At 43.9% G+C, this 24,361-nt stretch overlaps 3 protein-coding genes across 8 annotated transcripts in view; 1 reads left to right on the forward strand and 2 right to left on the reverse strand.

Moving 5' to 3' along the window:
* Positions 1–16,046, reverse strand: katnip (katanin interacting protein). 2 transcript variants are annotated; one of them, XM_075456840.1, is made up of 28 exons: positions 15,935–16,046; positions 15,276–15,386; positions 13,652–13,740; positions 13,167–13,333; positions 12,602–12,714; positions 12,403–12,504; positions 12,127–12,276; positions 11,637–11,877; positions 11,314–11,445; positions 10,963–11,114; positions 10,619–10,725; positions 10,266–10,362; positions 9,966–10,175; positions 9,411–9,548; positions 7,690–8,548; positions 6,551–7,318; positions 6,252–6,460; positions 6,101–6,179; positions 5,817–5,994; positions 5,528–5,693; positions 5,129–5,295; positions 4,974–5,038; positions 3,161–3,271; positions 2,606–2,745; positions 2,404–2,505; positions 2,150–2,310; positions 1,540–1,625; positions 1–1,449 (listed from the first exon to the last, which is right to left on the reverse strand). In XM_075456840.1, the coding sequence occupies exons 2-28, from the start codon at positions 15,285–15,287 to the stop codon at positions 1,391–1,393; spliced, it is 4,860 nt and encodes a 1,619-aa protein (XP_075312955.1). In that variant the 5' UTR covers positions 15,288–15,386; positions 15,935–16,046; the 3' UTR covers positions 1–1,390. The 2 variants fall into 2 exon arrangements, with proteins under 2 accessions (XP_075312955.1, XP_075312954.1); XM_075456839.1 differs by having other exon boundaries at positions 13,158–13,333.
* lyrm1 (LYR motif containing 1) overlaps positions 15,605–24,361 on the forward strand; it is a 17,584-nt gene continuing 8,827 nt past the window's right edge. Inside the window, exon 1 of the mRNA XM_075456843.1 lies at positions 15,605–15,678. The gene's annotated coding sequence lies outside the window, so the exon portion shown is untranslated. The remainder of the gene's footprint in view (positions 15,679–24,361) is intronic.
* Positions 16,218–24,361, reverse strand: part of dcun1d3 (defective in cullin neddylation 1 domain containing 3) — a 12,592-nt gene continuing 4,448 nt past the window's right edge. For all 5 annotated transcript variants that reach the window (XM_075457186.1, XM_075457182.1, XM_075457183.1 and 2 more), the window contains 2 exons: positions 23,664–24,211; positions 16,218–18,271 (listed from right to left, as the gene is read on the reverse strand). In XM_075457186.1, coding sequence (XP_075313301.1) covers positions 17,728–18,271; positions 23,664–24,100 — 981 coding nt within the window. In that variant the 5' untranslated portion in view covers positions 24,101–24,211 and the 3' untranslated portion in view covers positions 16,218–17,727. The remainder of the gene's footprint in view (positions 18,272–23,663; positions 24,212–24,361) is intronic.

A 24,361-nucleotide genomic window follows, 5' to 3' on the forward strand; every position in this document is an offset into this window, starting at 1 on the left:
TTCGATTTGAAGATTTTATTCGTTCAAATGAACCTACATCAAATATACAGATATAATAAAGATTAGAAAAATAAATATTTGAAAACATTAAATGTCAAACACAACAGTAGCCACGGTCTCAGAGCAGATTTGATAGAAATTGCAATGACTTGTTGTTGTTGTTTGGGCGTGTTGAAATTAAATACATAAAACTGCATTTGATGTACAGTTAACTCCCACGAGAGAGGAGTGGGGATTCATACTGGGACTCAGGAGGCTTCAAAAGAACTCCTCCACGGTTTTAAGCTAACAGCTAATGCTGAGGAGACTCTTCCATGCAACAAGTAAATACAGTAAATATTGAATGACAGAAAAGTACGACACCGACTACCAAATATCATAGGGGTGTTGAAACCATGTTTATCCCTTTTCAAATACCACACTTCTCCAGTTGAGGTAATTTCATAGTATTTGCATATTAGAAGTTGCATTTTCTCTATTCAAAATCAAATAGTGCTTTCTACTAAAATGACTAAAACTGGTTTAGCAGCTCAAGAAACGTTTGCCTCTTCAATAAAAAGGTCACTTGGACTGCAAACACACTTTCACGGACCGACGCTGTGCAGAAAAAAAAAATATATATATATACTGACTGAATTATGAGAAGCCAAATACATGTTTTGATATACAGCGAAGCGTTGCATAACTTCAGTTCCTGTTTTAATTCAATTTTAAATTTCTACTAAAGTTTACAGCTGTTTTTAATGATCATATTAGCCTTTGATATAAATCTTAGGAAGGTGAAAACCTCGGAAAGCAGTAAAATCATCAGGTTTCGAAACACATTAGCCTACAGATGTACAAACTATCAATAGATATAAATTAGTGGCTGCATAGCATTTAGATTAGTTGATGCATTGGCATTTTCATACCCATTCGGCCTTAAGCTAGTCGGCGCAGAATTAGCCACATCCTCATGTGGGTGTATTCATCTGGCCTTGCAGCTTTTTTTTCTTTTCTTTTCTTTCTTTTTGGGATTATTTACAAGCCACAAACAGCATTAGAATATGCAGCAAAAAAGTCACAAGCAGCAGCCACAGATAAGAGGGTTTCATACTAGGCACAATAATAGGGCTGATAAAAGGCAGCCTCAGAATTCTCCTGGCACAGTGGGTTCAGCGTTACGTGTATCTGTGGGTGTTTTCTCACAGCAAAGAACAGAGGAGTGTACAAACCCAATGCCCGAGCTCGCTCTTCTTTGTAGGCGCAATTTTAAACCATGGCAGCGCTGTGAGACCTCAGGTAAAGGAGGTTATCAAAAGTCTCCCTCCAAAAGGTGGAGGCTAACAGTCATCCAAAGGTCCCCCCCCCCATTCAGTTCAGCTCTTCCGGGTATGAATATTGAATTCCGTTAGTACCTCCTCTTTCCGTGTTTCCCACCATCAGTCATGCAGGTTTTAGGCCGAAGAGCTAAATTAAATAACAAGCAAGTGTTAGGTTGCCTTTCACAAACTATATTCTTTAGTAATTTATTCAAGTCCAACCATTTCTCCAAATCACCTGGATCTGCGGTCTGCTTCTTTTTGTTGTGATGAACTATCTGATTCTCATTGGTCATCTTCACATCCTGATCCTCCACGTGATTACTGCAACACAGCAAGAACAGTTAAGCACAGCAGATAGATGTCAGATAATCTGTCAAACCTGTGAGGAAGAAAACACACAGCTCAGAGTGAGCGGGTCTCACCCTTATGAGACCAAAAAAAATGGAGTAAAAGAGGAAACGAGGGAGAGAGGAGAGACTGAGACGTCACAAGTCAAGCATGTGGTACAGAAGGAGTGGAATGCCAGAGGGATATCTGAGGGCACTGGACAAATCTTCATTACAGGGGTTGACCACAGGAGGGTGCTGACGCGAGGCTTTCAAGGCTCAGTTACTCACTGTTGGTGAAGTCTGCTACCACGAGGGCTGAGGTGGACAAGAGTTGTTCAAATCAACTGAGTTACTGGAGCAATGAGGTTTAACCTAACCCTCTTTGTTTATCAGTTCATTTGTCTACGTTGGATTGTCAATAATTGGACAGTGAACTGTAAAGAAAACATGCATTTGGAAAAGAAGGCAACCACTCGAGACGGCAAATGAAAAAAAGAAGAAAAAAAAAAAGGGTACCTGATGACTGTGTTCCTCTCACGGTGTGTAATGTAGACGTCGTCTGTGAAAAGGATGGTGTGGTAGGGTACCACCGGGTCACACGTAGGCAGAATGCCTCGTGACAAGTGGCTTACGCTGTCCAAGATGCCATTATACACCAGGAGGTCGTCCACCAGCAACTGTGCACACAGACAGACAAACATGCGCCTCGAGGTTCAAATGTAACAAACAAGACTTGAGTTAACGCCATATTCGACAGCAGAGTGTCTTACCCCAAACTCTTTCACGCCTCTTTGAGGTGTCTTAGAGTAGTTCCACAGCTTGATCATAGACACCGTCACTGGCTGATCAAAGATGACGTACACACGGTTTACCTACATGGAAACAAGCGACATCCACTCAATTCTCCTCCGAACTTTGATCTGGGTCCAATTAACTGCTACAAACAGTCACTCCAACGCCTGACTTCCTCACCAGTCCAGGAAGCACCGGAGCTAACCACATATGTCTGCCGTCATGGGTATCGTTCACACCGTCTGTTAATTTATCTGGCGTCCTTACGTCCCCACTAACGTTGTCCAGTACGTTCACACTGTCTGGGAAAGCTGCTATGTCTGGGAGTCACAGTGTTGAGGACCGATTAGGAACTCTATTTAGCGATTTTCCTACATGAACACTTGTGAAAAGTTTTGTATTTCCTGCAACACTTATGTTGCCACTGACATGATACAAAAACAAATGTTTGAAACATTCCCCTTATATCTGAATTTTTTTACAAAATGATGACAATGCCCCCCTGATTAAAGCAGCTCCATTTGATAAGTGTCAGAGCCACCAGACCACAATGAGCCAGGCAAAGAGAGACATTTACAGCCCTTCACACCCATAAAGATTATTTTTTCTATTTAACCTTTTTAGATACAGAATTGCACCTATATTTTTGAATCACATCATGTAAAGATCGAATACAATTCAGGTTTGTATAAACACAAGGATTACATTTAGTACATTAAGTCTCAGAAAGGATACTGTTGTCGCTGAGACTGATCTTCTCATGGTGCTGGTTGTAAAACTCCAGGCCGTTCAGACCAATGTAGTATGGGTCTCCCCAGGTTGTTAACAGCTGCAGCTGAAAGATGACTGACAGTTGATGGTCAAGGAATATACAATAAGACGTAGATGTTTTGTACAGGTAAATAAGTGTCATGCAGCTGTTCGTTTGCTTTGGCTTCTTTTTTCTTTTTAACCGGAAAAAGAAAAAAAAAAAGATAAAACGCCTTGAAAACCATCTTAGACTGCATATCATTTCAGATCACATACAGAACTAAATTAACTCTAGATGAACGAAATGAGACGTGCATAACGCGCGCGCACACACACACACACACACACACACACACACACACACACACACACACACACACACACACACAATCATGTCTCTATCATTAAGAATAATAGAATTATTTCAACAGGACAGGTAAGAAAAAAAAGAAGCTTTTTAGGTCTGGTGTTGGTCTGAAAGCCAATTAATCTTTGCAATCTGATATTTCTGACTTTCACGTAAATGCCAGGTGGCATCTGGCTGCAGGACTTTCACGTAAATGCCAGGTGGCATCTGGCTGCAGGACTTTCACCAGACAGGGAAGCGGCCTCTGATTTTGACCACTTAACTGTGTAACCACGCATCTTTGAAAAGTACATCAATGACAAAGCAGACCTCTGGCATTACAATAATCAGGTAGGACTGCAAAAATAAGTTGTGACAGACCTAAGACCTCCATCAGTTCCCTTGCTTAGTTTGAAAGAGAGGAACGTTGTGCTGTCGGTGAAAATTTGACCTCTCAGATGAGCTGATGTTAGAGATAGTGTTTATTCACAATCACAGTTACAAGAGAGGAGATGATGCAAAGTTCAAGGCTGTAAAAATTTGGGGTAAGTCTTTTATGTCTGTAGGATTGCCAGAAAAACTAATCAAAACCCCCCATTTAACTTCAAACGACTTTGCGGAAGATTTAGTGACTCTTGAGTGATGATAAAGTGTTTAACTTTGCAGCATAAAAGAATCATTATCAGGACCGTGATCACGGACAGGAGGCAAAAGGCACCCGAACCCTAAATAATCTCACTGAGCAATAAACCTTTTAGAGATGAAATAGACAAAAAAAATAAAAAATAAATTCAAAACAAAAAACAGGAGGAGACTCTTAGAAAGTGTTCAAAGCTGTGATAGTTACCTCAGGGAGTTCTAAACACTGAGCATACAGGGAACACAAACCCTGGTTTTATGCTTCTTTTTCCCCCAGTGTTGTTATTTTAAAACTACAAAAGATGGAATACAAAAAAAAAAAAAATTGCTTGTAATAGGAAATTAAAAAGGTGCAACCTTAACTTCATACCTTTTGGAAATCATGCCAAAAAAACCCACAGATTCACTTAGACATTTTGAGCAGGAGCGCCAAAGCACAACATGCCACGGGTCCTTTTATAACCTCAGCATCATTGACATGTGACTTCACAGCAGCAATTACAGGAAATGTGGCTGCATGTATGAAAATATATTACTGATGCTTTTCTTTTCCCGCACGGTGGGTAAATATTAACTTAATTACCAGAACATATCTTCATCTCTCGTTGTTTTTCTGGATTTATTGAATTCAACTAAGAATGTTAATGTCCACGTTGTTAGCAAAGCAAGTGAGACAGGTAACTGAATGTTTCTTGAATTCAAATCTGACCAGAGAATTAGCAAATGTAATATTATCTTGGAACAGACAGAAGCAATAAAAGCAGCTGTCCAAACAAGAACTGTGTGCCGAGTCACTGCATGAAAAAAGGATACACCCACAAGGCATGATGGGAGCTTCATAGTCCATGCTGGCCTGTTCTTGTTTCCTAGTGTTTGCTCTAAATAAGAAACAACACAGTAATAAATAAGTAAGTGCCACTTTCTAATATACAAATCAAACACACAAGCGTTTGAATTCTGGTTCAAACCTGTGGGAGTCTTCTGTAATCTTGTTTTGAGTGGGAGTCTGAAAGAAGTCAACAAAGAGGATCTCCTGGGCAAAGTCAAAGTGACAGTTCCCTGGTCCTTTCCTGATCAGAAATCCCTCCGTTGGCGAGATGGCAACGTCATCCATGAACAAATGCAAGACTTTCACCTGAACCAAACATGTAGCCATTTTTTTTGTTCGTAAGATTTCTCCATATACGACTTTCCTTGCTAAACAATTTTGCAACAGCAAAACCACTCTCATGGTATTATTCCGTATTTCAACGTTTCATAAATGATTATATTAAACTTATGATCATTAGTGTTATGAAATTGTATTCTCTAGTCAATTCTGCAGCATCATAATAAAATGGTTTGAGGGTAGCAGTCAAGTGTCTCACCCCTCTGTATGAGTCCTCAGGTGACTTGTTATAATTCCAGATACGGAGGCCGGCGACGGTCTGGGCCTTGCTGAAGGTAATGTTCAAAACGTGGGGCTCTCCATAGGAGAAAGGGATCAGCCACATGTGCTGGTCGTCGGTGGTAATGTTATGGCCATCAATGAGCCTGGTGGATGAGAGAATGCACTCAAGACTGCACCAAACACAGCACTGATCTAATCTAAGTCAGTTTTTTTTTTTTTTTTTTTTCCATCATAGATGATCAAATGTATTGTATTTATTGACATACTTGTCAAGTGTGCGCAAGTCATGTCCGTACTCAGGTAGGTCATTGAGGTCTCTTGGTGAGGCAGCCATTATACTGAGATCTAAAGGTAAGCCTTCACCATCTTTCCCCACAACTTCCAGTCCTGTCAGGCCCATATAATGGGAGTCACCCCAAGTCATCATCAGTTCCAGTCTAAGGCCTGGAGGCAAAAGGAAACAAAGACTCTAGAATAAAAAAAACTGTCCAAAACACACAATAGGACGAGAAACGGACATGTGATAATACAATATCATTAGTATACTCACACTTTCCAGTGTACATCCCAGGAATATGTTCCAAAGTCTCCTCAGATTGGCTCACAGTGGGATTGAGTTGAAGTTTCAACTAGAAATAAAGCACACATTTAAAACAAACACTGTGAAACCTGAACGTATTGATCAAAGAGCCTGTACTTACAGTGATGTCTTCCTCTCTGAAACCGGCCTGTGTGAAAGGTCTTTCTTCACCCTCTCCATCTGCTGTGCGCGGTCTCTGCAGCTCCTCTTCATACACCGAGCTGTCAGGACCCTCACCTTCACCGAGGAAGGTTTCATCGTAACGCGACATGGCCTCCAGGATCTCATCATCAGTAGTAAACAGGATAGTGTCCCCGAACTGGTCCAATACTTTAGTGACAACAGAGGGAGGAAAAGGCCAAGTTGATAAATGGTAAATACAAACAGAGTATATGATGTTGTGCATTTCTGCTCAGATACCTCCAGAAAGCGTTCCAGAGGCTTTGGCTATTTCTCCCCTGAAGATGCACCTTCCATCCATCAGCATCTCCACCTCTCTCACACCACGGAATGAGTGGATGCGTGACTTGTTGTAGTTCCATACTCGGATCATGGCAACCTGGTACGGAGCTCCAAAGTCCAGGAAGATGGTGTGGCTACGACCAGGGGTGAACGGAGCGAGCCAAAGATGCATGTCATCCTGAGTGCGATTGATGCCATCGATTAAGTTGGTGACAACCCGTGGATCCTTACCGTATGCAGGAAGAATGTTGATGTCTGGAGGGTCAGCACGGATATGAGCAGGTCGAAGAGGCTCTCCACTACAGCTGAACACCTCCAGGCCGTTGAGACCCACATAGTGGCGATCCCCCCATGTGGACAGAATGTTAATTACCAACCTTTGGCCCTGCGGCAGAACTGGGATTTCAAAGTCATCCTCCCGCTCTAAGGATGGATCATCGTCAGGGCCTTCACATAGCGGCCCCTGACTGCTAAGTGAAGACAGTGGACTCCTGGGTGCAGCAGAGGGGTTAACTGGGACTGTGGGAGGACCGCGTCCCTGGCGCAGAAGGAACTCATCAAAGATGTCACCTTCGAACCCCATATTAGAGATGCGTCCACGTTGACATTGGTTGAACTTAGTGAGAGAGTCCCATGACTCCATGAGGGTGTCATCCTGGTGGCTGTGCAACTGGGCCCGAGAGCTGCTCTGCCTCCTGCTTGTGTTCACCAAAGATATCGGCTCCTCTGGAAGGCACACAAGCATTAGATTCGGAACTACAAACACACTAAAGGAAATAAAAATCCTTTTGTTACAAAACTCTCAAGATAAAGACATAAAAAAGGTACTTCTTAAAAACAAAAAAAGTCCAAAGACCATAACGAGTGTCTAAGAACAAGTCTAAGAAATGGACTTCCATTTTTGTAAAATATTTGCAAGAGCCACATCATGAGGTATCTAAAACCACATCACCCAGACAGTACTCCAAAAAAAGTGAAAAAGAATTCCCTCTAAAATGATCACTGAAGGCTGATTTTTTTGGGGCTCACTCATTAAGAAAAGAGTAACGTCTCTTGTAACACATTTATAACATAGGAACAAGGTAAGCACCACCTACCAATGTTTGCCGCTGACATAGCTCTGTGGTGTTGCTCCTCTGCCTGCCTGCCACTGACTGAGGAGTTTCTGAATGAGCTCCTTCGTCCACTGATGGGCCTGTCTGGCTTTTGCTCCCCAAGCTCCTCCAGCAGGTTGCAGCTCAGGTCCAAGGAGTCAGCCTTCCACTGTCCTCCATTCATGGTCCGATCCACCCCTCTGCACACCCGGCCTGGGTTACAGGGCAGCTCTGGCAGCATGGATGAGGATGAGGCTGGGGATGCTTTAAGTTCTGTTGAGTGCTGAGGTATTAGCCAGCGTGGCCTCTCCCTGCTGGCTTCACAGCCCTCAGGTGCACCTCTGTTCAGGGGCTGTAGCCACTGAGGGGCGACCCGAGAGGAGGACGGCTGGGTGGTGACGGTCTGCTCCATGGGTGCTGGCTGCTCCACTTGCTGTCTGGGGGAAAGAGGCTCTTCTGAGGCAGACAGGTCAAAAGAGTTTCTTTGTATGGAGAGGTGATGAGTGGAGGATGAACCAACCACTGAAGAATTAATGGGAGGTAGCGCAGTATGTGATTTCTCCTGCATGTCTACCATAGCCTTGTCTGCTGTGTCTGACAAGGGATTCAAACTCTTGTATCGCTGAGTGCAGCTGCCCTCTCCCCCGGTCCTGTCCTCATAGCGATGGGGGCTTGCACCCCGAAGATTGTGTCCTGAAGACACAGGGCTGGAGAACAGTGAGTCTGAGACCTGGAAATCCTGGAGATCAATTGTGGTGCTGTAGTCAAAGACTTGGTTTCCACAGCCCTTCTCCAGCTCACCTTCAAAAACCAACGTGCTGTTAAGATACAGCTTTATGTGGCGCGCACCAATGTCAAGCTCCTGCAAAAGAAATAGAGCCCTGATTCACCAGCATTGTCAAACAGTTTTTTCTAGATTAGAACTTGAAGGACCAGTTTATGCTGCAAAATGTCCAAACAAAGCAGATTAACATCTTAAATCTAATGCCAAAATAAACTCCAAATATTAACTGAAGTTAACTGAAAAGCCTTAGGGCTGAATTGTATCACATGAAAAAGTCTTGAACTTTACATTATGTATTTGTATACTGAAAGATATTCAAGTTTTAAACCAAGCTGAATTAAAATGAAAAAAAATGTCCAAATTCCTCACACAGACTACAGATTAAATCACCAATTTCATACAAGAGTTTGCTTACAGGCTAGCTGTAATTAGTCCGATCACAAACAACAACTCGAATCTGCTCAATCCTCCAGGCTTCAAACCTCCATAAACCCCATTCAGCTAAATATCTACTTCTCAAGAGGGGTTCCTTACCTTGCATGTTAGCCCCCGTTCGCTAATACCAATATTGAATCATTCCAGATGGCTACAGTGAACAACAAAGAGATAGGAACGGGTCTCTGTACCCTTCCATGAACAGAAGTGACGCTGAGAGGCAAAAGCCCATGCTCCACTAATCCTCTGGGGCTAATCTCTCAGTGTTCCACATTTGGACAAAGTGACAGGCAGCTCAGCCAACCACTGCTTAAAGAACTGAACCCCTGACGTAAACACCATCATCTCATATAATGAGAACACAAATGTGTAGGATCATCTGCGAGCTAGAGACACCAAAATCAACAGCGGGATAAACCAAAAGATTTCTGAAACAGATACCAGTTGTGGTGAATTAAAGGTCCTAAAAAAACGCATAACATAAACTGAAATAAAATGCACTTACATTGAGACTTTTGTTGTAGTTCCAGATTTTGATACAAGATATTCCAAAATCTGGGGAGCACTCTGTGTTCCTTATGATAAAGTAGAGCTGGATGGGAGGGTGGGAGGGACACGTCCACATGTTGCGCTCTTTTGTGGTCTATTAATCCAAGCGAGCGGACCCCAAAAAGACAAAGAAGAAAAAAAAAAAAAATACTATTTAAATTCACAAAGAACCGCCATAAGCATTTCTCTCTGCAGTCAGACCCAATGTGTAAAGACCCTGAAGCTGTTTGTTCCTGCTTCAGGATCCTGTAAGTGTTGATAAAACCTGAAATGATCCATTAAAATGAGCATTTTTTAGTTTAATCAACCACACATAAATGTTACAGTTAGCACAGTAAAGCTTTCTCGCGGCAGATATTTTGACGTCATAGCAGGAAAAGCACAGCTGTAACTAACAACATTGATTATGATTCTCTACCCAACAGTTTTGACAGTAAACAGGCTCGCACAGATTTAAGTTGCGCAGCAGAAATCAATCCAACAGGGTGCTGAAGCAGCAGCAGAAACCCACCTTCACCTTTCCATTGACAAGCGCCCCGAGATTCCCTGGGTAGTCAGCATTCCTGATGTCTAGGTCATGAGGTGACACGTACAACTTCTTGTTTCTGAGGCAAAAGAACTGCAACTCAGTAAGCCCGACCAGCACCGGGTTCCCCCAGTTTGACAGGATCTCCATAGTAACATACAACGCGGGGGTGACCTCTGTTGACGACTGCCGCCTCTTCAACAACAACAACACAAAACCACCGAGTGACACCCAGCAACTTGAGGATTACTCATTTTGATCTGCGAGACAGTGCTACTCACTAACCGGCTGCCTGTTGAAGTCTGTTCTGACACTCTGAGGATGGTTGTGGCTGGGTCCAGCCTCAAGTTTCTCCAAGGCTTTCAGCAGTTTTTGTTGCTGCCTGAGAAGAATTATAACACTGTCAGCTCATCTGCTTAGTGTGTTGTGCCTGACCTTCATATTAGTGGCGGGTGATGGCCGAGCACCATGGAAGCCACACCAATAAATAACTCTTCAAGGTAACATGGCGTGCGCACAATTTATTGTCTACTGTCAGGTTCAAATGTAATTATAGAACACCGAAAACTGTGTGTGGTTACCCAAAGCGCCAAGCATCTCTCTATCCTCGTGGTGTTTAAGTGTGAGTGTCAGCATACCTGGGGCCCATGAGCGTTATTCTTTGCATGGCCAGAGTGACATTATTCTCATCCTTGTCATGTGTGTTGTGATGCTTTAAACCATTCATCATCTGGTGTCCCCGGGCCTAGAAGAAAAGGAACCAAAACAATCATTTGGAAGGCAAATACATAAGAATAGACCTGCTGATACCAAAAGCACACCCAATGCATGTGTAGAACTACAGGTGAACAGCGAGAGGAAGAACCAGGGTATAAGACAGGAGATATTGTAAATCAGCTATAAAACACCTGCTAACAGCACAGTAAAAGCAGCAGCCAGAGTTAAGTGAAGATACAAGAAGTGTAGTAAAGACCAAGCAGACCGTATTGCGACTGAAGATCTCGGCTTTCTGCACAGGCGTGTTTTCTCTCTGTATGGCCTGGCGCACCCTGTACGCAACCTCATCCGAGTCTCGCTCTTCAAAAGAAGTCTTTCTGGCTGCTGACAGGGGCCTCTCCACCCGACTCCTTGGCCCTTCAGGAAAAAAAATCAAACACTTTTGAGAATCACGCATTTATCCATTCTTTATTGAAACACTTTTCATTGGACCTGTACAAAAAGTTTCATTCAGTGTCAGTCAGATCATACTTTTTTTATTTACTTGTTTTTTTTTTTTTTTTTTTAATGAACATTAAGCCTTAACCACACTTTTCTAAAAGGTGAAAGGACTCACTTTGATAATCCCAGCTCTCTTTTGAAGGTGGCCTATCTAGTGTTTTGCTCTTGACCAACATAGGCTTGGTGGGTATAAAGGGGTCAATGCTTTCTTTCCTTTTTGCCGAGAGAGAACGTTCAATCTTACGACCTGGAAAATAGAGGAAATTAATTTAGAACAGGAGCAGAGGTATCCATTGATCCGTTTCTCATGTGCTGATGAACAAAACAAGAAATCTGGACTGTCACTCAGTAGCAGCTGATGCACTTGCCTCTTCGCTTGACGTCAGTGCTGATGAAACAGATAAGAAATCACACTGTCAAATTTCTTTACAAGTCTACCTGTAGGTGAGGGTCCAAAGTCCAAGACAATGAGGTTTGTTGAGTCAAAATGACTAGGAGTCCCACTTGGTCGAGAGTTAGAGGAGGACTTGGAGGAGGAGAGAGGCAGCCCCAATTCATCAAGACTCTCAGTGCTCTCCTCCCTTTCGATCTGCTCCTCTACCCACTCTTCGTCTGACTCCTCCCCCGCTGAGCCACTACTGGTCCGTCGCATGCTAACCTCCAGGCTCCGACGTAAAACCTAGTTTACGAAGGTCAGTCTTTACGTATGCATCAATACTCATCAGTCATCAGTCTGAGCCCCAACAGGCACATACATAACAGACATGGATACCGACAGTTTAAGTGCTGCCTTGATTTGAGTGACTAAACCTGAAATCTGTCATAAATTAACACCAAACGGTGTGGAACAAATTCAGATAATTCATTACATCTCGTGCCATTTTGACCGCATGATATAAAAAAGTGTGCATAATTTTTTTTTAATTACCTTCACTTCCTCAAGGTTGAGCAACACCTTTTCACTGTGCTCCTGGTTTGCTGGGCCTCCCTGGCTCTCAGGCCTGGAGCTGAAGGAGTGTGAAACTTTGCAGGCGTCTCTTTGGCAGCAGAGACTACGTGGTGAGCGCGGACTTGAGCTCTGCATTAAAGATTTGATAAAGGATTGGAAATGGCAGAGACAGAGAGATGCAAAGCAGTTCAGACAGCTGCATCTGACACATAGCTCTGGCCACATACTGGCCTATAGTAGGAATCCTCACTCTACCTCCATGTCTACACTTTCGTAGGGCTCAAAATCTTCAGAGTAGCGCTTTTCCGGAAATATATGCAAACTCGTTCCATTTTCAGTTCGAATTTTAACAGAATCCTGCAAACAGCAGAAAAAAAAAAGGAACACGTGACCATCGCATATACTGTTTTTCATTTAAGGCAAACTCACAGATTAGGACACTGTAGGGCCATACCTGCACCCATTCTTTCCTCTGGACCTTTTCTGGGGCGGTTTGGCTCCTCTTCCTGTTGGTCTGATCCAGATTACGACTATCTTCAGTTAGCTGTTGAGCGCTTCTACAGACATCTGCGGATGAGTCACAGCACAGAGAGGAGCGTGAGCACAAACAGCAGACTACTGCCTCGGAGGAGAGGGAACACACGGTCACATGTGCAGATGGTCCACAGCACATAAAGGAAGAACTAAAAAAAATAAATAAATAAAATTTGCTGCCAGCTACAACTGTCACTATCACTTATTCATTGGGACTGGGCACGGGATCACACCATGCAAACTACAAGCTGAGGAGCGGTGGCCATTAGCTGGGGCCCCATATGGTCTACAGATGACAAAAGCTACGAGAAAAAGGATGGGATAGTACCTTTGACTTCAGGGATATAACAATATTTACTTAATTCTCCCCTATGCACAAGAGGTAAAAAAAAAAAAAAGAGAAACAACAAAACAATGTGGTTTTATACAATGAGATGTGGCTCAGAATGTAGATGGAAATAAGTCTAGCAGCGTACCGGCTGTACCTGCGGGCTTCCAGGTAGGCACAGAAGGGACTGACTTGTTGTTGGGGCCCCTGAGGTGCTTCTGACTGGATTCAGCATTGGCTCCGTTAAGGTAAATCGAAAAACCTTGCTCAAGCTGCTCCAACTCAATTTGTCTGGGGTTTTTCACTCTGAGGCGCTTTAAGATCCTGAAAAGCAAAGACTAACAGATAACCATCCTGAAAAAGATAACAAGCAATATAACAACCCATCAAAAGATTTATTTTTTTTCCAGGATAAGAAATTATTTTAGGACTCGTACGTGTATATTCTTTAATAAAAATTAAAAAAAAAAACATTCCCCATCTTCTCCACCTTTTTTAAACACAGATATCCTTTCGCCTCTCATTGGAGGGAACCCAACCAATCAGTGTTGTTGTTGAGCACCCCTTAAAAGTCATGGCGGAGTTGTGCATCTCAGTGAAATCCAATCTGACCATCTGCAGCAGCGTGTGCTCACACTTCACCTGTTTTTGTGCTGGAGGGCGATTAAATATTCATCCAGAGTGTCATCAACAGCAGAGGCAAGCTTCTCCCCTTGGCACGTCTTAGTCTCCTTCAAGACCACATACATCAATAAACACACATACACACAATGAAGGGTCAGAAAAGCTGCTACTTGAGGAGGGGGGGCAAGCAAAACCAAACAACAACGAAAAAAACAGTCCTATGGACATCATCCTTGCACTTGTGCTCACATTCATGACCTAAGTCAAGTGAATTTTGTGCACCACAACATCCATGCATGCAACTTGCTCCTCCAGTCTACAGTGTCAGTGCCGTGTAAGTAATATGTCAGGTTGCTGAGTGTGTGTTGAGTTCAGTGTTACCACAATATGCAATATCGCAATACAATATCGCTGAAGGCCTTCAGAATAGTGATTACAGAAGAATGCGCTGCTGAAAGAATGAATAAAACCGAGGGGCACTGCTGACTCAGCGCGATCCAAGATCCTGTCAAATGTCCGTCCACACACGCTTGCTTGTGTGCTTTGTAAGAATCAAGTTGATCTTTAAAAAAAAGGGGAGCTAAACTGTGCTCATTTGGGGCTGACAGCTGCAGCAGAGTAACTGAAAGAAGAGTGTTCAGATCCTGCAGTAATATGCCTCTGCACAATAAAATGGTAGCCATTTCTCAATGATCGCTGAATAAATTCTATTAAAAAAAAAAACTGCTGAAAACAGATGTCAAACATATGAAATGCTGTGAAAAATGGAGGGGTTTAAAAGCCTTTATGAGCCTTTTATTTAAAATAAGTGTGTAATATTTAATGGTAAAATCACTCTATGAAAGAGTTAGTTTTAAGATTTGTGTCACTAGTATCTTTGACCGCCACCCTTTTACTGAAATTCTGACAGATTAGATCCTGAAATGACATTACATCCATCAAGATTCAGTCAGTTCAATAGCAGAGGGTAAGAACTTCAAGATGATCAGCCGGTGTGTGTAATCTACTTTTGGAGAAGGGGTCACAAATGGTGGTAAACCATGTGGAAGTGCTGGTGAAATGAGGACATTGGCGTTAGCACAATCAAACTGTCTTCATACATTAAAATACAGAGACAAATTTACCACTGATGCCATAGGATCAATATGAAAGGCCTAATCCTTTCCTCGTACACTTGGTTCAGACACAATTGGACTAAACTAAAATGAAATCATCCACTAAAGCACTGGATTCTGCCTGCTTCACACTGGCTGGATCAATTGAACAGCTTAAACAGGGGTGTGTCTTGGAAGGAGGATCAGATGTCTACCTAACAGTCACTCCCAGCTCATGCCATTCCTTACACAGATAATCATGCAAGACAAACACATAAACCGCAAGGCTCTTACTTAATAGCCAACTAGCATCTGTCAGTGTCAAGAGCAGAGGAGAGGCAGAGAAATATGAAGGAAACAATTGAAATTACTTGTTAGTGACAGAGTTAAGAAACAGTGACAGCTCAGACACACTGTGAAATAAAGCATGCATTACAGTGGTTAACGCCTGGATGTTAAGAACAGTGAGTATTGTAGAGAGTGAAATGACAGATGATGTGACCTTAAAAATACAGTTTAGACAGACTGTTATATAACCCTTCTCTTACCTTTTTATCCATTGTGTGCTGCAGATGATGTTCTGTAGTTACTATCCCATTTTTAGAAGCGGGCAGATCATTCAAACATATATGTAAAATCTGTGCGGTGCTTTTTCCTCACTGCAGGGTGACACAGATGAGAACACCAAGGTTAGCGTTACAAGAATGAGCTCGTTTAAAAAACAAAAAAAAATGTCACCACACCCGACGGGGCAATTCAACAGAACAAAGATATAATATGTGCCGTCTTCGTAGCGTTACGCGCCTTTAAACCTTAGTTTTTTTGCGAAAAAACAATTTTCAACAAGTAAATATACCGTGAACCTGAGTAACGGCACAGGGGGGTTGACGTGTGGCAGCGCGTGCCATCGTTGTTTGCCATTAGCAGCTAACTAGCAGGTTACCGTTACAGGTAAGCTAACGCTTTTTGCTTATTTGCTTATAATGGTGGACAGTTGAACGTACAAACCGGTTCCTGTGGTTAAAGACAGAAGCAACGTTTTCCAGCAGTCCAACTAGGCTAACACTGACGCTACTGACAAACCGAAAAGCTAATGGGTTAGCATGTCACTAGTTTACATGAGAAACACGTAGAAAAAGTGGGTATTGCTTTTATATTTTCGTACACGCTTTACCCAGAGTCCGATAAATAGAACGAGTGTACTTACTATCGTTGTATAGCACTACTTTGTCAGCCGTTGGCTTTGAAATTGCCTTTATTTATTTATTTTTTCTTATTTTTTTGTGTTTTCTCATGTGCCCACTGTTGTGTTGGTTGGTTACCAGGATAGTTATCCACCAATGCGAAGAGTCTCATCCGTGTTAGACACGCCCTCCGCCGGCCCTCTTTGCCTTCTCCTCCGACATCTGTGCAAGCTCCACCACTAAACCTTTGCATTGCTGCCATGAAAGCGTATTTTCAGTTTGAATAACACAAATTTCTATGGTCAAAACTTCAACACTGTTTTTATTTAATATAAATCAGTACATTTCATATAAAAAAAAAAGAAGAAAGGGGGTGAAATAAAACCACTGTAGATGTAAACTTAAGAAATAATGTAATGGTCATGCTCTTACTCTGAACTCTTGTCACAGCCTATTGATTAACCAGCATGTCAAATTAACACTCATTCCAAAAGCAGCCTAATCTATGGTGATCGACACAATTTGGAAAAGGTTTCAAATGGTAACGATGAGGTTAAATCTCTCTGCAATGTTCCAAGTACAGCAAATTAGCAAGCCATTAGTTTCTGTGCAATTTATTCCAACCATTACCAGCAGAGGTTAACATTATTTGTGAAATGCACACACTTTAAAAAAAGCTTTTTTGACGTGGGATAATTGAAACACCTGCAGTATGACAATATAAACTTTGTGAGGCACCCAGTCGAATGGTACTGAATGTAATGCAGATTTAAGTTACCCAGACCTAGCTTTATTATCATTAATATTATCTTTTTTGTTTTTTGTTTTTGTGAAACAGAAGTCCTTAAGTCAGATTGAGTGCATCTGAGGAAAAGCCAACATCATCCAGTTGGATACACTTAACTCTTGCTTGAAAGTAGGTGAACATCAGTACGGTGGATGCAAGAGTTTAAAAAAAGAAAAGCACAGCAGCTGCTTCACCAAACTAAGCTGCTCGCTGTTACAAGAAGCACTTAAAAAACACTTGATGTAGAGAAGAAGCTGGGCCTGTGACCAAGGAACCCAAGTTGGGTTTAAAATGATTCGTCAAACTAATACCGTATGCAGGAATGAAACTGTAATTTGTTTTCCTTTTAAAAAATAAATGCTCTCAGTGAATTATGAACTATTACTGCTTGAAATGTAATCGCATGGCACAATTGTGAAAGCAACACCAGTGAAACCAATCCATCCACACAGCATTGCAAAATGTAACCTTACAATCTACCTAAATTAAGACCAATCCAGATAACGTCAATGATCCTTATGCTACGTATCATATTTGATGGTGAGAAAATATTTGCATGCAGGCTGCCAAAATGTCCCTTTTTCTTTATTAGAAACCAATTCCTTGTACAAATCTCACATGCTTGAGTTAACTGGGTCTGAACTGTAAAACTGTGGGGAAAGGTTATGGCTTTCTGTTGTTCATTCTTAAATACCGAGCTTTTTCAGAGCCAACTGCTGCTGGATTATGGTAGGAAGGTGTAAAGTAAAATGGACCACATGTCCAATTCCTTAAAAAACACATGGGAGGAGGGGGAAAGGTAAAACAATAACTTAAATAGAAGTGCTTAAAACAGTTATTAGAGCCCTTTCAAAAACAGCAACAACAACAAAATTTAAAAAAAAAGAAGCAGAAATCCCATCCCAACATAAAAGGAGAGCTAAATGAACAGCTGAAATGATAATACTAATATTCATCCAATGATTCACAGATATACAGTTCACTTATAGGTCATTTTCTTCCCTCCCTTACAAATGTCACGTTTTCTGGTCAGTGGCCTCCCCACGTCTGTGAGCCTCGGCTTCCCTCTGTTTCAAGTCTATCTGTAGTGGGAGTGCACTCTGTCTCAGTACACCTGCCCTCCTCCCCTTTTGCCAGCAGGGCCTGTTCTTCCGCTTTTTTCCTGCGCTCCAACTCCCACTCGACAAAGGTGTCAAAGAGGCTGGGCCAGGCCTCATCCTCGCTGTAGTTGCTGAGGTCAGGCCCAATAGTCTGGGTGAAATTGAGGAACATGTTCCACGTGTCCCTTGAGATGCCGCGAATCCCTGAGGGGTTCTCAGCTAGGAAGTCCAGCCAGTGCTCCAGGATGTCAGGCATGTCCTGTGTGAAAACCAAACGCCACAAGGCGATGGCGATTTCGCGTTGCAGTGAGCGTTGGCCCTCGTCAGCGTCCAGGCCAAACTGGAAGGTGAAGCGGTAAAGGTCCTTGAAGTTCTCTTCACCCTCGGCCTCTAGCAGCATGCAGGAGAAACGTGAACAGATACCCTTGATGCTGTCTGCCTGGATGGCCTTGCAGCCCTCAACAAACTCCCTCCTGATGACATAAAGAAAACAGGACCAGATGTCAGAACAGACCAGCAGTGGAGAATTGATCTCAACAACAGGTCTAGAATAACATGATTTACTAGGAAGTAACAACAAATTTGCAGAACCAGACAGAGCTAAAACGGTAAAACACTGCAGAGATATATAATACAATCACAGAGGGTGTGTATCTCTGCTTTAGAAGACAATCCAATATACCCCTAAATACATGGGGGTATGATACAGTTGAGATATAACAGATTTCTTAACAGCACAATGTATGTTTAAATACATTTTAAAAGTCCAGAGTACCACAACAATTCCTCCTTTTTTTTTTCTAGTGTCACATAAATATGCTTTGAGTTAGTTATCAGACATTTTGAATTAGTTTTTTTTTTACCTTGCATGCAATAACGGCTGATGTAAAGGCTGCTAAAACTGTTAGAACTAAGCAGATGTTTCGGGCGTGTGGGTGTGGCGATCGCTGTTTAATGATATGCAGCTTCTACCCACCAATCACGTGCACCGTCGCGATAATGGTACAAACCAACTCCCGTGTTTCACACACGTATGGACAGAGTAAACCGACTTAAAACTGTAGAATCAGGTCACCGAGTGGTAGAAATTACTTTTTTTTTTTTTTTTTTTTTTTTTTTTTTTTTAAATCCAAGGATCTCGATACTGATATAGTTACATCTTCAATTTTTAAAATCCTATTTTGATTCAAATCAGTTCATCCTTGCTCCCAAAAAAAAAAGTTACAGGCTGTATCTATCACTGCAAGAACTCACAAAGGATACAGTGTTGTGGGCTTTGACTGAGGCACATATATTTTGTTATTTGAACCCAACAACAGCGCAGGCTTTTCAAAGTCAAATGTCATATAAAGAGCTTCAGTAAGCATCACTTGACAATGAAGCATGTTGGTTACCAGAATGTGGTATTGTCCAAAGCCTCTGGATAGAAAAATGCTGAGTTCAATTTCAGAGAGGGGGAGCAGGGACAAGTGACCGAGTCACAGCAGGCAGCCCTAGTCACCTGTGACACCAATTACAGCAGGGGGAGGGGGTTCAGAGCAGGACCCACTTCCTGTGTGCTACCTACCTGACAGTAACGCTTACCAAACCGACCATTTTAAAACACCTTAGAAGAGAAAATTTGGAGAAAGGGAGAAAAACTGACTTGGTGGCACGCATTCAAAGGAGCATTTTGTGGACTAGAACTTGGTTTCAGGGTTAGAACAGAATAGGATCTGGGGGAAGAGGTGTGGTTTGATAATTAGTTGCAATTGATCAGGTCAAGCTAAAGGGCTAAGAGGGGTACACGTTCCTAACTGTAGTGCTGAAAAGTTCTGAACGAAAAAAAAACACAACAGAGCTTCTTACGAAGAAGCAACCTGCAGCAGCATGCAATGAGCCATTTATTGGAGGTGAGCAAAATGGTGGGTGTAAGAACCAAACAATATGTGCTCAAAACAAAAATATCCATCCATCCATCCATCCATTATCTTCCACTGGTCCGGGGATCGGGTCGCGGGGGCAGCAGCTTGAGCAAAGAGACCCAGACGTCCCTGTCCCCGGCCACTTCCTCCAGCTCTTCTGGGGGGACCCCGAGGCGTTCCCAGGCCAGCCGAGAGACATAGTCTCTCCAACGTGTCCTGGGTCTTCCCCGGGGCCTCCTCCCAGTGGGACGGGCCCGGAACACCTCACCGGGGAGGCGTCCAGAAGGCATTCTCACCAGATGCCCGAGCCACCTCATCTGACTCCTCTCGATGCGGAGGAGCAGAGGTTCTACTCCGAGCCCCTCCCGGATGACCGAGCTTCTCACCCTATCTCTAAGGGAGAGCCCAGACACCCTGCGGAGGAAGCTCATTTCGGCCGCTTGTATTCGCGATCTCGTTCTTTCGGTCACTACCCACAGCTCGTGACCATGGGTGAGGGTAGGAACATAGATTGACCGGTAAATCGAGAGCTTCGCCTTCTGGCTCAGCTCCTTCTTCACCACGACGGGCCGGTGCAGAGCCCGCATCACTGCAGACGCCGCACCGATCCGCCTGTCAATCTCCTGTTCCATTCGTCCCTCACTCGTGAACAAGACCCCGAGATACTTGAACTCCTCCACTTGGGGAAGGATCTCGTTCCCGACCCGCCTGGAAATTCTGTCCATAAAAATTATGAACAGAATCGGTGACAAAGGGCAGCCCTGACGGAGTCCAACCCTCACAGGAAACATGTCCGACTTACTGCCGGCAATGCGGACCAAACTCTGACACCGGTCATACAGAGACCGAACAGCCCATATCAAGGAGTCCGGCACTCCATACTCCCGGAGCACCCCCCACAAGAGTCCCCGAGGGACACGGTCGAACGCCTTCTCCAAGTCCACAAAACACATGTAGACCGGTTGGGCGAACTCCCATGCTCCCTCCAGGATCCAGCGGAGGGTATAGAGCTGGTCCACTGTTCCACGGCCAGGACGAAAACCACACTGCACCTCCTGAATCCAAGATTCGACTATCCGGCGGATCCTCCTCTCCAGTACCCCCGAATAGACCTTACCAGGGAGGCTGAGGAGTGTGATCCCCCTATAGTTGGAACACATCCTCCGGTCCCCCTTTTTAAAGAGGGGGACCACCACCCCGATCTGCCAGTCCAGAGGCACTGCCCCCGATGTCCACGCGATGCTGCAGAGGCGTGTCAACCAAGACAGCCCCACAACATCCAGAGCCTTGAGGAACTCAGGACGGACCTCATCCGCCCCTGGGGCCTTGCCACCGAGGAGTTTTTTGACCACCTCGGCAACCTCAGCCCCAGAAATGGGAGGCCCCAAGTCCGAGCCCCCCAACTCTGCTTCCTCATCGGAAGGCGTGTCGGTAGGATTGAGGAGGCCCTCGAAGTATTCCCCCCACCGACTCACGACGTCCCTAGTTGAAGTCAGCAGAGCCCCGTCCTCACCATACACGGTGTTGACGGTGCACCGCTTCCCCCCCCTAAGCCGCCGGATGGTGGACCAGAATCTCCTCGAGGCCGTCCGGAAGTCGTTCTCCATGGCCTCCCCAAACTCCTCCCTAGCCCGAGTTTTTGCCTCAGCAACCGCCGAGGCTGCGTTCCGCTTGGCCTGTCGGTACCCATCAGCTGCTTCCAGAGTCCCACTGGCCAAAAAGGCCCGATAGGACTCCTTCTTCAGCTTGACGGCTTCCCTCACCACTGGGGTCCACCAGCGGGTTCGGGGATTGCCGCCACGACAGGCACCGACCACCTTACGGCCACAGCTCCGGTCGGCCGCCTCAACAATGGAGGCACGGAACATGGCTCAATGTCCCCCACCTCCCCCGGGACATGGTTGAAGCTCTGCCGGAGGTGGGAGTTGAAACTCCTCCTTACAGGGGATTCCGCCAGCCGTTCCCAACAGACCCTCACAATACGTTTGGGCCTGCCAGGTCTGACCGGCTTCCTCCCCCACCAGCGGAGCAAACTCACCACCAGGTGGTGATCAGTTGACAGCTCCGCCCCTCTCTTCACCCGAGTGTCCAGGACATACGGCCGCAAGTCCGACGATACGACTACAAAGTCGATCATCGAGCTGCGGCCTAGGGTGTCCTGGTGCCAAGTGCACATATGGACACCCTTATGCCTGAACATGGTGTTCGTTATGGACAGTCCGTGACGAGCACAGAAGTCCAACAACAAAGCACCACTCTGATTCAGATCGGGGGAAATATGTCATACCTAAACTAACAAAGATACACAAAATTTTTTTTTGCACTTTTAAACTATCTAAAAACACACACAGGTAAATAAAAGTATGTGGCGTTTGTCCAACTAAAGCCAGCCTTTTACACAACACATGTAGACCTGTTAGTCTGACTTAAAAAGGTTTGATTCAGTAATATTTCATCAGGACTAACACACCCGAATGATCAGCTGAGTCATACTACTCCTGCATAAAATGATTCAGTGTATTGCAAGCATACAGATCCAGTCATTATTATAGCACTGGTCCAATTCACCGTTCAACATGGTACTAATTTGCCTCCGGCTAAATTAGTCAATAGTCTTGGTGCATGACACAATAGGCCAACTGGAATAACACTAACTCTAGTCTAATACTGACCAGCTGTTAGGGGGCCCATTGCCACCTATCAGAGGGGAGTTTTCAATAAATTGATTCCCATTTTATGCTGGTATACTGGGACAAGGAGCATAGGCTAATAAAATGGTCCAGCTGAGCTATAACCATTACTTTTACACACATATATATATACATATATATATATATATATATATATATATAGAGGGAATATACTGTTGTGTACATTAGTACATAGGTTTACAGTCTTGAATTAGATTGTCAGTGTTGCTTTTTGTTATTATGATAGTCAGTGATAGGAGTTTTTGGTTGTACTAAACATTCGTCTTTGCACACCCATATGGATCCAGGGTTTATGTGCCGCGCTATGTTTCTTTTCGGAGCAGTACAAGTAGCGAGGTTCACAAAACAAGGTGAAGACCTTTTTCCAGATTCCTGAGAGCGAAGCAAAAACACACCGTAGCAGGATTCTCCAGAAATCCATCAATAACCAGCACACTAGTGTACATGCAAATGCTCTCATTTACGGCATCTTTAAGACACCACCTCTTACATGTGATAATGTGCCAATTTTTTGGCCCCAAATGTTTCTAATCATTTATACAGGAGCCAAGTCAGAGAAAACTGCTTTGCTTTGTGACATCCAACAGAGCAGGAACCTTTGTACATGTTTCAGGTCATGTGGAGGGGTGTCAAGAGTCTGAATTAATAACATGAGGAGTGTGTTTGGGAGTGGTGGCTTTGTGAGTCGGAGTAAGTGAAGCAAGTCTACCATTGAAAAAGAGGAGTTTGTCCAGTGGTGGCTTTGTCACACAGGGCGAGCTTCAAAACTCAGCACTGCCCTGTTTATTACTCATTCACCTTGTTTTTCAAGTTACTAGTAGTTAAAGGCAACAAAGTGGCATTGTGTGTCTTTCAGCATTTGTTTTAAAAGTGAACAATATTATGGGAAAAAAAAAAGAAAACTGCTTTTTATGTGCCTCAGCGCATATGTATTCAAGGAAACTAATACCTGAGGGAAATGAATGAATAGCACTGTCACTTCGTTCCGACCCCGCCGAGGTCTGACATGTCATTCAGGGAGAAACTCAGATTCTAAACTCAGCCACGTCACAGCTGAGTTAGAACCATCAAACTTAACTTTGCAACAAAATCCGTTTTTTTTATACATGTTTACAGCTAAAACATCTTATCATTTACTCAAAACAGAGACTGGAATATTTGTTGGTTATCTGGAATAAAGAGAGCAGTAGCAATGGTAGTGAGGAAAAAAAAACAAAAAACACACTCCATTCCCAAAAACGCCAGCTTACCTTGTAAACTTGCACATTGTGGCTGCTTGAAACTTCCAGGCAAGAACAAGCACGCGAAACTCTGCCGGGTCGACGCACAGATCAATACAAAACCTCTCCATGCCCTCCTCCAAGATGGCATCTTCCTGTTCATCCTTGTAGCAGCAGAACAACTCATCTATACGCCGCATGGACAGTCCTTCTCCATCCAGACATTCCTTGGCTGAGTCCCCCGTCATGGCTTGGATGATGGGTGTCTCCACTGTGACCTCTGAGGGCTTGGTGCCGTTTGACAGCTCACTGGTGGCTTTGCTACATGGGGCACTAAGCTCTTCTTTGTGGCCCCCACCACCAGCACTGCCACCTTTCTTGTGGGACTTGGAACCGCTCTCCTTGTCTCCACTCTTGCTGCCGAGTGAGGACGTCGGATTCTTACACTTAGTGACACACTGGCCCATGTCTTCCTCCCTGGTCCCTCGTCTGTCTTTCCCCCTCTCCTTCAGTCCCCGTCCGAACCACCAAGACACCTCTGCTTTGGCCTGCCAAGACGTCTCAACATACCCTCAGGCCTACGGTGCAAAGCAATTAAATGTTGATTATCACGGGTTGCAGCATTCAAGTAAATCAGTCTTGCTAAAGAGTAGAAAATATCAAGGTGTAAACATTTGTCAAAACCTTTTAAGTGTACAAGGACTTTTTGAACTTTTAAAGGACAGGAA

This window comes from Odontesthes bonariensis, chromosome 23 (assembly GCF_027942865.1).
Source record: "Odontesthes bonariensis isolate fOdoBon6 chromosome 23, fOdoBon6.hap1, whole genome shotgun sequence".
NCBI classification, from domain to species: domain Eukaryota; kingdom Metazoa; phylum Chordata; class Actinopteri; order Atheriniformes; family Atherinopsidae; genus Odontesthes; species Odontesthes bonariensis.